Here is a 13,034-nt window from a genome sequence, read left to right on the forward strand (position 1 = left end):
TCCTAAATCTCTTTATCTGTTATCATTCACGCATAATAACCATTGGAAGGGGTTTGAACATCATGCAAATATAATCCCTCCGCAATGATCAGATAATGGAAGCATTGAAATGGAGAATGACCATAGCAAAAAACATACAGTAGGTTTGAACACAAATTCTCAAGATTCCTCCAACTCCCATGAGGTGGGAAGCCTATCAACAAGTGTGTCAACACATTGACACCTGCCAGAGGTGTTTACAGACTGTCTCTACACAAGGCCAAGAGAGGCTACAAGTGTCCTTCTACTCTGTCTATTTCTCTACATGGGTTTATAGCCCTTACAAGTGTCCTTCGGCCCACTACGGACAACTCCAGCCTGCCTCCAAACCGTCCAGCCAGTCTCATGGCCATGGAATGTCCCCCAGGGCCATAGACAGGCTTCAGGGCCAAAGAGAGAGGCTTGGTCCTTTCATCGCCCACTGCAGGGTGCAGGAGTTAACACTTCATGAAAGTAAGGTTAGGAGACCACCACCGTGGAGGGGCCAGGGACTGAAGCCTAAACAAACCCAGCCAGCTGCCCTCTGATCTGGGAGTAAAGCGCCAAAAAGAGACCCTGGAGTAAAGACCCACGGCCACGCTAGCACTTCAGAGATTAGTACTGCAAATAGTTGGTCTGTTGATTGCTTTAAGATTACATAGGTGTTTTTAACTTCAACTGCTAACAGAATGATAGCGGCATGCATGGTTCACAGCTATCTTCGACAATAACCATTACAAGAAAACATAGATTTTTACATGCACATCTCACGCACATGCACACACAGAAAGACAGACACACACACACGCACAGCTGCACACAAACACACAGGCACACACATACAGAAACACACACAAACTCACAAATAAAACAAATAAACAAAGAAGGATTTTTTTTTGTATTTTCACAGTCGCTGTGTCGTATAAGTAAATTATTTGGAATTAAGTTGTGTCCACTTATCCAATTCAAAACAATCATGCTGCATTGCCAAAAACATGTGCCTCTACTTGAAAACCAAAGAATGGAATAAAACATGCATTTGCCTGTTAAGGAGCATTTTGATATTAGGAAAAGCTGGGGTTTAACTATGTGGTTCAAGGAAAGACATTTGTAACAATGATGGTGGTTTAAACCCGGCAGCTTTTGCAAGCATACATGGTTTGTGTTAAACAATTGCTGAAGTAACTGCGTACATCAATCCAATGCTTTCAAATCCATGACAGAGAGTGTACAAGTGCATACTTCGGTAGACACAGATGAAACAGATTAAAACAGATGATCAGGGTCGTACTGTGAACTTTGAACTCACCAGTATTTTTCCGTTGGATTTGTCCTGCCGGGCGAGGCTGACCCCCATCCACTCATCATCCCTGTCTCCCTGGCACGTCTTCCCACAAGACTCCCTGGGCTTGTTCCCTACAGCAGACAGACAGAAGACAGCAGTGTGTTAACAATGACTGTAATATTTAACAAAGACTCAACAGATAAAAGGGATGCCTAGAGACAAGTCTCTAATACAGTTCTAACAAACTAGTTCTAATGTTGATCTTTCATCTGTTTTGTTTTTGTAGATGTAGCTGACGTGGTTCGGTGAGCTATGCTCCGATGATGATTGACCTTGCTTGAGGTCTGAGGACTTGTGTTAGCTGCCCTGAGATAATGCCTTGGCTTTAGCTCATCAAGCTAACACAGTCTTATGGCATCCATACATCCTGGGTTCCACCCTGGTTCACTATTGAACAGTCTTCCAATTTGAGACTGCAGGAAAATGTCCCATGTCAAGTTCCTTGTAATGATCTGAATACCAGACAGCCTTTTTTTTTTTTTTTTTAAATCAGTGTTGACACCAAACAAACAACTCTTGGGTCAACAGATATGGCCTAAATCCCAGACTGCAGCCCAGATTGTCGTGTGTGTGTGTGTGTGTGTGTGTGTGTGTGTGTGTGTGTGTGTGTGTATAGAGCTCTGGTTAAAAGTAATGCACTATGTAGGGAATAGGGTGCCATTTAGGACAGAATCACTGTAAGGTCATCCTACCCTGTTTAATAATTACAGAGTGTGTAGCAGAACTCTAGGCCAAAGGAGCTGCCCAGTTATTTCATGTTTGCTAACAGATACAAGTGGCTTGATGGTGCTGGGCTATATTTTGACTGGCTTCTAGGCCTCTATGTCCATTTGCTCTCTGTCTCAGCAACTTTAAGCAATTCATAAATGTTAATGAAAATCAAAAAGACCTAAGGAATGTCTGAGAAAGGAGTAAGACTGTGTCCCCTCCCAAATGGCACCCCTATTGCCTACGTAGTGCACTACATTTGACCAGGACCTAGGGTACCATTTGGGACGCAGACCAAGACATAAAAACATTAGTGCCATTAAGACATGACTGCAAGGAGTAAACAGCAGTAAGAAAGGAACACACTTTAACAAGAATGCACTTAACCGGGCAAATAAAGTAAATTAGGATCTGTTGGGTAAATTAGCAGACATAGACATCACAAGATGAATCCTGCAATCAAGGCACTGCTTTTACAGAGTCTGAATCTAACTTAACTTTAGAAAAAAGCAGTGGGCTGATCTCTCTCTCCTTTAGCAGCATGGGTGCCCTTAAAAGGTTCAGTTCCTCTGCCTCCTGTCTCAGATCACAGGCTGTGTCCCCAATTGCACCCTATGCCCTATATAGTGCACTTTTGACCAGGCCCCATAGGGCTTTGGTGTAAAGTAGTGCATTAGGCTATATAGGAAACAGGGTGCCATTTGTGATTCACACACAGATTTACTGGAGCATTCAGTGTAAATAAGAAAAGTTATAATTGACGCTATTTCCAGAGTTCAACGCTAATATTTTCTCTGAGGCACCCTAGGGCTGAACTCCCTCTGTCTGCCGTGATTCATGGTAGCTCTCTCTCTGTATGTGTGTGTGTGCCGTGTCTGTCTGTCGTATGGTGCGTGTGTGTTGTGTGGTGTGTGTGTGGTTCGTGTGGTGTGTCTGTCGTGTGGTGTGTGTGTGTCGTGTGTCTGTCGTGTCGTGTGGTGTGGTGTGTGTGTCGTGTGGTGTGTGTGAGAGAGAGAGACGGGGAGAAAGAATAGGAGCGATCAAGAGAGAGAGACAGGGAGGGAGAGAGACAGGGAGAGAGAGAGAGAGAGAAAGACAGAGAGAGAGAGAGAGAGAGAGAGAGAGAGAGAGAGAGAGAGAGAGAGCGAGCGTGAAGGGGGAGCGAGAGAAACAGAAACAGAGGGGGAGAGAGACCAGAGGGACAGAGGGGGAGAGAGACCAGAGGGACAGAGGGGGAGAAGGAGCACTGCAACAGGACCCCATGTCTTTTATTTATTTATTTATTTGTATTTAACCTTTATTTAACCAGGTAAGCCAGTTGAGAACAAGTTCTCATTTACAACTGCGACATGGCCAAGATAAAGCAAAGCAAAGCAGTGCGATAAAAACAACAACACAGAGTTACATATGGGGTAAAACAAAACATAAAGTCAAAAATACAACAGAAAATATATATATATATACAGCGTCTGGCCTGACGCTTCTTGGTGACAGAGAGGGGTAAGTGGGGGTTTCTATTAAACCAACATAAAGCTTCTCTCTCTTGTCCACAAGAATAGGAACTGCAGAAAACCTTCTGGCACAACCACTTGGAAAATATTAGCTAAAACATTAATCATACCTATCAAAATATTTCTGGACTTCTAGCACACTGAGAATTTTCTCTCTTTCTGGATGTCTTTATTATTTATAAGTAAAAGGACCAATGTTAAAGACTGTAGCTGTCTATTTGAAATACTCAGGTCTTGTGGTTAGTGTTGTCAGTTGTCCTGTCTGTGTATGGTCAGTTGTCCTGTCTGTATATGGTCAGTTGTCCTGTCTGTCTATGGTCAGTTGTCCTGTCTGTCTATGGTCAGTTGTCCTGTCTGTCTATGGTCAGTTGTCCTGTCGGTCTATGGTCAGTTGTCCTGTCTGTCTATGGTCAGTTGTCCTGTCGGTCTATGGTCAGTTGTCCTGTCGGTCTATGGTCAGTTGTCCTGTCTGTCTATGGTCAGTTGTCCTGTCTGTCTATGGTCAGTTATCCTGCCTGTCTATGGTCAGTTGTCCTGCCTGTGTATGGTCAGTTGTCCTGTCAGTCTATGGCCAGTTGTCCTGTCTGTCTATGGCCAGTTGTCCTGTCTGTCTACGGTCAGTTGTCCTGTCTGTCTACGGTCAGTTGTCCTGTCGGTCTACGGTCAGTTGTCCTGTCGGTCTACGGTCAGTTGTCCTGTCTGTCTATGGTCAGTTGGCATGTATGTCTATGGTCAGTTGTCCTGTCTGTCTATGGTCAGTTGTCCTGTCTGTCTATGGTCAGTTGTCCTGTCTGTCTATGGTCAGTTGTCCTGCCTGTGTATGGTCAGTTGTCCTGTCAGTCTATGGCCAGTTGTCCTGCCTGTGTATGGTCAGTTGTCCTGTCAGTCTACGGTCAGTTGTCCTGTCAGTCTATGGTCAGTTGTCCTGTCAGTCTACGGTCAGTTGTCCTGTCAGTCTATGGTCAGTTGTCCTGTCAGTCTATGGTCAGTTGTCCTGTCAGTCTATGGTCAGTTGTCCTGTCAGTCTATGGTCAGTTGTCCTGTCTGTGTATGGTCAGTTATCCTGTCTGTGTATGGTCAGTTGTCCTGTCTGTGTATGGTCAGTTGTCCTGTCTGTGTATGGTCAGTTGTCCTGTCTGTGTATGGTCAGTTGTCCTGTCTGTCTATGGTCAGTTGTCCTGTCTGTCTATAGTCAGCTGTCCTGTGTCTATGGTCAGTAGTTCTCTGTAGAAGGTTGTGATCCATGGGCCTCATTTATAAATATTGCGTAGAAACCATTCTAAAATACTACTTACGAACAGAATTTAGAATGTTCATACACATAGAAAATGTGTGATTTATCAAACAATCCTACGAGCGTCATACACACACCGGTAGGAGATAAACGTTGATACATACCAATTGTTCTCAACCTCAGTGCACGACCTTGGCTATTTGCATTTTGAAACGCCCCTAATTAATCAAATATGGTCAAAATCATCCCATTAAAGCCTGTGGGCAATATACACTGGGTGTTCAAAACATTAAGAACATCCTAATATTGAGCTGGGGTATGTCTGTGTGGTTGTTTCTTGTATGCACGGCCAGTAGCTCTGAGCTCTGAGCAGAGCCCTCTATACATAGAAGCCTCCAGTCTTGAGTCCTGGGGGTCTGGGGGTTATACTTAACAGAAGGCTCTGGTCCTAAGGGTCAATATAGTTTGTGGTTGGTCTGTGGTTATCCATATGGCTCTACTGTGGTCCCTGGTGACTGTGTGGTCTGTGGTTGAGTACTGACCTCTGCCTAGGTCCATCTCAGTGCAGCGTCTCTCTGGGTTGCTGTGGACACGGCACTTGAACACGGCTCCCGGGGTGTGAACCGAGCTGCTGTATGAAGAGTTTGCCTTGGGTGCCCCTACCAGCACCCTGTAGACAGAAACAAAACATAGTTTGTAAACAGTGTAAACGCAACACATCCTGTCACAGCAGTCAAGAAGAAGAACAACAACTACAAGAAGAAGGACTGCTGTAGTAGGACGAGTTGGCCTTGCGGGGCCCTATCAGCACCCTGTATACAGAAACAATGGGAGGGACATTGTGTGAACCACACAGTGTAAATTAGTAAACCAAATACATCCTGTCACACAGTCACGTGACGTTGTGAAGAAGAAGAGCAGGAGGAGGAGAAGAACACCTTGTATAAAGAGACTAAGGGTGGCTGTCACCCAGCATGAAGGATAATGTTGATAACACACATCCTCCCACTGGGCACACTGGTTGAATCAATGTTGTTTCCACATCATTTCAATTAAATTATGTCGAACCAACATGGAATAGAAGTTGAATTGACTTCTGTGCCCAGTGGGCTGTCACAGTAAAGTCACATGATGACATCTCATAATAGTCTTCATAAGGCCCACTCTAGAACAGAGTAATTCCCCCCATGTTCAAGACAAATATGGTAGCCGAGTTCCCAAAGTGAAATTATTTTGATGTGAAAATCTGCTTTCTAAGGTGAATTCTAAAATGTAACATGGGTGAGTTCCCGAGTGACTCCACCCCTGGGTATATAGGTCAGTCATGGCATCAGCAAACTGACTCATGACAATGAAGACAATGGTGGGAGTTGTGACCGCTATGGGGACATGATCACTTCAGCTTTGGCTACATGCTGGAATCTTGGACAGGTCAGCTAGGCTGCTACAGAAAAAATGTCAAAAATAAACCTAATTACATGCACATTCTTAAATACTGCACATCAATCAAACTGTTGACATAAGACAATCGACTGTTTTATGAAACAAGAGGAAGGCGTTTACGCGCAGCAGTAGACTATTGAGCAAACTTCATCCACACACTGTCAATTGAGTAAGTCTATTGTTTTAGAAAATGATATTTATTTACTTTGTAGGCTATAGCTCACATTAGGCTATTTTTTAAACAACTGCATGCAGGCTAGGCTATTCTTTCATCAAATGCATGCAGGCTAGGCTATTCTTTCAACAACTGCATGCAGGCTAGACTATTCTTTCAACAACTGCATGCAGGCGACGCAGCGCGCACAAATCTGAATGCCCCAAATACAATCCATAAGAATTGCGCAACAACCAAACTGTGCCATTCATGTCCAAGGGCGGATACATCAGTGCATGAACAGTCCCCATTGCAATAACAGTCACTATAAGATATATACTAGGCGTTATAGGCTATCAAGAGTAAACAGGTAGCCTATGAGACTTACCAGCGCGTATTGTCATGATAGTGCTCCAGAACAGAATATCCAAAGAAACTCGAGTCAGGTCCACCGAACACAATAGGATGTTCTAAGTCAATGTTGTAGGAGTGAACTACAGAAACAGACAAATACACGTAGAGCACATCCAAAAGGCTCCTCTTCTGATTCAGAAAATGGGCCATCCTTTTGCGCATCCTTGAGAGGAACAACACTATGAAAAAAGTATCTAAAAACAAAACGTCAAGGTTTCAGTGCTACAGAAAAAGTTACAAAAACTAACAGTTCAACTAGTTTCTGAAGTCTAGCACTTCGAGCATGGAAAAATGACTGGGGTAGGGGCTCGAGAATATAGAATAACGGTCCGGTGAAAAGTAACGGTCTGGTCAGCTGCTCTCCATACTGTGAATCTGAGGAACTGGAGTCTCCAGCTCCGAGATGGTCGCGGCAGTGATAAGTGCGGTCATGGTGAAACGCGAATGGGTTCGGGGCCAGAGGATCACATTTCACAAAAAACCGCCTCGCGCTTCCAACGTTTACGAACGATGCTGCCCTCTGCCGTTCTGTATGTGGACAAATCAAGGACCAAATCAAATGACCTGTTTTTGACCAATTCAATTGTATATTGGCTGATGTTTGTGTATCATGTTGTCTTCATCACTTGTGCACATGTTTTGGAAACGCTTCCTTGCTTAAGAGAAGTGGCTTGCTTGCAAATTAAAATATCGGCAATAAAATACTAAGTAGACCTTCATTTTTGGTTTACTTAACAAGGACCTGGTTCCATAAGTTAAATGAAATGTATGTTACAACAGATTACTGCCATTCTGGCTGCCAAAGTAATCACAGAGTAGTACTGTATAAAGGCAACTTTAAATCTTGGCAGTTTCTAATACAAATGTTATTTATTTCCTAATGTGAAACATTTGTTATTCAACAGTATGAAACAGATTTCCCCAATTTCCTCTATCAGTTTGCCAAACAGTTCTATTAATAGAACAGTGATATGTCCTGTTTGGTTAGAGTGGTTGTTATTATGTTCACTCTCTACAGTTAGAACACAAGCAGGTGATCACTTCATCACCCTCAGAACTGTTCTGATCTTCTTATCATACAGATTGTGTAACAGATATTGTGAAAACCATTACTGAAATACCTCTTACCAAAATACCTCTGACTGACATCTCTTACTGAAAATTCAAAAAAGCTATCCTTACCACCGGACTCTTCAAAAGGTGACTATCCAGGAAAATTAAGAAAACATCTCTTACTGAAATATATCTGGTCATACAAGAATATAAAGGTCATAATAGGTTGTAACATGTGCATACTGTCTATACAACATTTAAAAATATCCAAATTTCAACAAAGGTGAAAAATGAGCACAGAGGAAGACAGAAAATCAGCATAAATACAATTGTATTAGCTTGTCTCAAAATGTATTAATATAGCCAACAGTCACATTGTTTAATTTACAATTTACATTATGTTTAGAGTTTATTTTTTGGTCAGTCTCCACAAAATAAAGTAGAAAAGCTGTGGGAAACAAACAAACATGGTACTAGAAGCCAGTGTGTCTTTAAGTGGTAGAGTGCACAGGAAGGTACAGTTAAAGGGTAATCTCATCCTTATCAATATAATTCAGATTCATATTAAGAATCCATAGAAATAGAATGTAGATATTCTATTTCTATGATCCCATCACAGGCAGAAGGGGGAAATGATACATACAGCAGAAACACAACCAAATATCAACTGATAAACAACCAAAGATTGACTCAAAAACAACCATGGATCAACTGAAAACAACATTTAAAGTAACTGTCCAGTGAAAATCTCTAAAAAGTTAATATTCTGTTAACTCATACCCAAATATTGTTGTTGACTAGTCTTATACTGGTATTTGTGGCCAAAACATAAATTGAAGAAACAACACTTCAAAAACCCCACCTCAAACTTGTATCTCAAACAGACAGTTTAAAAAATGCTTGATATTTCCTCATAGAGAATGATGTCATCCTGCCTCATTGGCTGAGCTGGCCAATCAGCGGTCTACTCACATAAAACATTTTATGACCGGTATACGCCCACACCATTCTGTTGTTGGGTAGTCCCCAACAACCGGATGTTTCGGTTTTCAGGGGAAATGGAAAGAGAGCCTGTGTTGCAACTCCATCTTAACTCCTCCTCCACATTTACTGGATTGGCTGAACAGTGCAGAAGAGAACCTCCCACGACAGTTTTTCTTCTTCTTGTCAAGCCAGTGTGTAGGGAATCTAGTTTCAGGCATTTCTTTTACACCTGCTATGTTAGGTTAGTTGTTGGGGTACGCCCACACCATTCCAACACAGAAAATATGCTTAAATACCATGTTTTGGAAGGAAAAGTATTTCACTCATACTGTAATTAATTATAGGTCATATTTAATAGAAATCTGGAAACACTGGACAGTTCCTTTATCAGAAAACACAACCAAAGAATCAACTCAAAAACAAATCAACCAACCCAATGACCAAAACAAACGTATTGCACAAGCCATCTGTCCAAAGAAAATCTAATTAAAAAAGAGAATTAACACTGGACTAAAAAAACAAACAAATATTGTATAATTAATACATTAAAAACCGTAATTTCATCGCGTGATGGTAGATTGGAAGAATTAGATACTCTATCTTTACTTGCCATATTTTCTAGTTCCCTCATAAGATTAGCTACGCAGCACACACATATCTACACAGCGCACGCACACACACACACACACACACACACACACACACACACACACACACACACACACACACACACACACACAGAGACAGAAGCAAACGAGAGCAGACAGGCCAGCAGAAGACTAAATCTAGTCCACAGAGGTGCAGCAGTCTTCATTCTAGTCCTTCAGCAGCAGTTTAGTCCACCTCCATCTTTAAAGTACCAGCATCATTCTAATACCTGACCCTCAGCGTAGCCAGGGCTGAAACAACAGGGAGAACAGAGATAATGATTACTTTAACTGCACAGTACTACTTTGACTGGTAAGAATAGAATTGAAGCACAAATACCACCTACCCTGATCTGACCTAAAACACGCATATGACTAACCATTTCACGGTAAGGTCTACACCGGTTGTATTCAGCGCATGTAACAAATAAAACGTGACTTGACTTGAAACTAAAGCTAGATATTGTATGCTTGTACACTGTACTTGCCAATATGCCTTAATACTGTAACAGACAAGAGGCTAGACATGTCTTCCCCTTCACATCCCCCCATGTGTTTCCATTGCTGTAACAGATACTGTAGTTACGGGTAAGGGGTCTACATGGGTCTACATGGGTATAGTTGTTTAAGATGCAATATATCTGGATGAGTAGGAGATTATCGACATACTATACTATAGGCCAAGGCAATGTCTGTAAGCGATTGCTGACATAGCACGGACTGTGTATGTGTGTGTATGTATGTAGGTGTGTATGTATGCAAGTGTGTGTGTGTGTGTGTCCCCGTGTGGTTGCATATGGCTCGTCGTTAGTGGCTTTACGACGAGGAAGAACAGATGCTTACAATTGCTTTTGTGTCCTCTTTCTCCAGAACCTGCTGAGCTTGGTCTTGTGAAAACTTGAGCATGGATGTTATGACTTTAGCCATCGTCTATGGGAGGGAAGAGAAAACACAGAAATTACTTAGCCATCTTACAAAGAAAAGTAGGATACATTCAAATCAAAACAATAGAAAATTCCTTCAACATCAACTTTAAGGTGGTGGCTGCGGATGTTCGTGATATGTGTTGGGAAACTGATGACAGTTCACAATTGAGTTTTTGGAGGCAGTGCTCTCAATGGCATGGGTATGCAGCCACATGGTTCCAATGTTTTTCAGTGTCTCAATTCTTGGCACCCGGGTTGGGATCATGGCAGTAAACCTAGTATTAAAGCTCCCCATCTGTACAGCCATTCACCCAGCCCAGATCCAACATGGATGATCAGTGTCTAGCCATTCACTGACATCAGATCCCCCACTGCAACCCATGATGATCCAACATGGACACTCCGTCAACCTCTGTCCAGCCATTCACCAAGCTCAGATCCCCAAATGCAGTTGATGCATATCCAACCTGTCCAGCCATTTACCAAGCTCAGATCCATCATGGAGGCTTAGTGATCCCCTGTCCAGCCAACCACCCAACTCAGTCGCCCACTTCACCCCATAGTAATCCATCATTGAGTCTCTACTCTGTGACCCCCTGCCCTCATCACCACCATCTTCCATCAGATCAAAAATGGAGGTTAAGTGAACCCATGTCCAGCCATTCACCACCTCAGATCCCACACTGCAGCCCATAAGGCTCTGTGACCCCTTGGCCGCAACACCACCATACACGACTCAATCAAACCTGCTCAATGAGACAAAAAAATAAGATAAAAAAAACTATTATTATCTAATCAACTCCAGGTCTATCTGTCAGGGTTAGCAGCATGAGTTAGCTAGCCTATAAATACTGGCCTTAATCAGAAACATTGCTGCTGTTTGAGGAAACCAGGGGAACAACCGACCAAAGACCTCTTCTTGTTCTAGAGGAGCTAAACAAGGCCAGTAAGTCTTTAAAATGGCAGCGTGCGTCATGTGAATAGTATATGTCTGTGGGGGGAACATCCTTCCACTCCCAGGGTGGCCATAATGATATGGCTATGACATCATAAAGCTTTACTGTTTACTGAGGACCTAGGGGGGAACCCCGCTAGTTTTATGTGTATGTGTGCGTCTGATACCCCGCTGTTTTTAGGACCGTGTCAACTAGCACTGTTAATTCCCATACAGCATCATTAATTAGCACCTATGCTAAACGGACACAAACACGGAATTACTTTTGTACGAGTCTCTAAATGGGTGACGGCTGTGTGGGAATGGAGAAGTTTATTGTCTCTCTCTCTCTATCCAGTCTCTCCTCCTTCCATACTTCCTCTCACATTTTTCATTGAGGGAAAGCAACTAAACAAATGGCAATGTATCCTGGGCTGAATAAAAGGGAAGTGAGGGAAGTGTGATATCGGTAGTTATATTTCAAGAAACTGGGATTATGGGCTCATATGTGCACTGTCAATCTTCCCTTATCAGAAAATGTTACTTTAATGTTAAAGGTGCATAATGATATATTGATAAATTACCTTAGTTTCCCGCCCCATCATGTACTCAAACAGCACCTTCCTCAGGTACTCAAACTCTGTGGGTTCTGAGAAGGACTCAGCACTGTAGTGGCCAGGATCTGGAAGACACAAAGGGTCAAATTAATTCATCACAGAATTAAAGTCACAAAAGCTTATAAAATGTATGGATAAAGTCATACAATCTTGATCATCATTGAATTCAGTCACCAAGCTATAACTAGGACATACAGTGAGCTCCAAAGGTATTGGGACAGTGACACATTTGTTGTTGTTTTGGCTCTGTACTCCACTTTGGATTTGTAATGATACAATAACTATGAGGTCAAAGTGCAAACTGTCAGATTTCACTTGAGGGTATTTTCATCCATATCGGGTGAACCGTTTAGAAATTACAGCACTTTTTGTACATAGTACCTCCATTTTAGGGGACCAAAAGTATTGGGACAAATTCACTTACACTGTATATGTGTATTAAATGTGGTAAAAAGTTAAGTATTTGGTCCCCTATTCATAGCACGCAATGACTACATCATGCTTGTGACTCTACAAACTGGTTGAATGCATTTGCTGTTTGTTTTGGTTGTGTTTCAGATCATTTGTGCCCAATATAAATTAATGGTAAATAATGTAGTGTGTCATTTTGGAGACAATTTTATTATAAATAAGAATATAATGTTTCTAAACACTTCTACATTAATGTGGATGCTACCATGATTACGGATTATCCTGGATTAATCATGAATAATGATGAGTGAGAAAGTTAGACGCACAAATATCATACCCCCAAGACATGCTAACCTTTCACCATTATACATTTTACATTTACATTTTAGTCATTTAGCAGACGCTCTTATCCAGAGCGACTTACAGTTAGTGAGTGCATACATTATGTTTTTCATACTGGCCCCCCGTGGGAATAATTATAATAACATGGGAGGTTAGCATTTTTTTGGGGGGTGTGATATTTGTGCGTTTAACTTTCTCACTCATCATTATTCAAGATACATTCAGGATTATCCGTAATCATGCTAGCATCCACATTAATTCTTCAAGCTCTGTCAAGGTGTTGGGGATCATGG

General features: G+C 42.1%; 2 protein-coding genes across 6 annotated transcripts in view; both read right to left on the reverse strand.

Moving 5' to 3' along the window:
* Nucleotides 1-7,254, reverse strand: part of LOC121547672 (integrin alpha-9-like) — a 124,163-nt gene extending 116,909 nt beyond the window's left edge. The window contains exons 1-3 of the mRNA XM_041859049.2: nucleotides 6,802-7,254; nucleotides 5,359-5,486; nucleotides 1,328-1,434 (exon numbers count right to left, since the gene is read on the reverse strand). Of these exons, the coding sequence (XP_041714983.1) occupies nucleotides 1,328-1,434; nucleotides 5,359-5,486; nucleotides 6,802-6,989 (423 nt within the window). The 5' untranslated portion in view covers nucleotides 6,990-7,254. The remainder of the gene's footprint in view (nucleotides 1-1,327; nucleotides 1,435-5,358; nucleotides 5,487-6,801) is intronic.
* A 1,944-nt stretch (nucleotides 7,255-9,198) lies between these two features.
* The window catches only part of LOC121547674 (golgin subfamily A member 4), a 62,415-nt gene continuing 58,579 nt past the window's right edge, over nucleotides 9,199-13,034 (reverse strand). For all 5 annotated transcript variants that reach the window (XM_041859054.1, XM_041859053.1, XM_041859051.1 and 2 more), the window contains 3 exons: nucleotides 11,956-12,053; nucleotides 10,355-10,441; nucleotides 9,199-9,763 (listed from right to left, as the gene is read on the reverse strand). In XM_041859054.1, coding sequence (XP_041714988.1) covers nucleotides 9,749-9,763; nucleotides 10,355-10,441; nucleotides 11,956-12,053 — 200 coding nt within the window. In that variant the 3' untranslated portion in view covers nucleotides 9,199-9,748. The remainder of the gene's footprint in view (nucleotides 9,764-10,354; nucleotides 10,442-11,955; nucleotides 12,054-13,034) is intronic.

This window comes from Coregonus clupeaformis, chromosome 31 (assembly GCF_020615455.1).
Source record: "Coregonus clupeaformis isolate EN_2021a chromosome 31, ASM2061545v1, whole genome shotgun sequence".
Classification (NCBI taxonomy): Eukaryota; Metazoa; Chordata; class Actinopteri; order Salmoniformes; family Salmonidae; genus Coregonus; species Coregonus clupeaformis.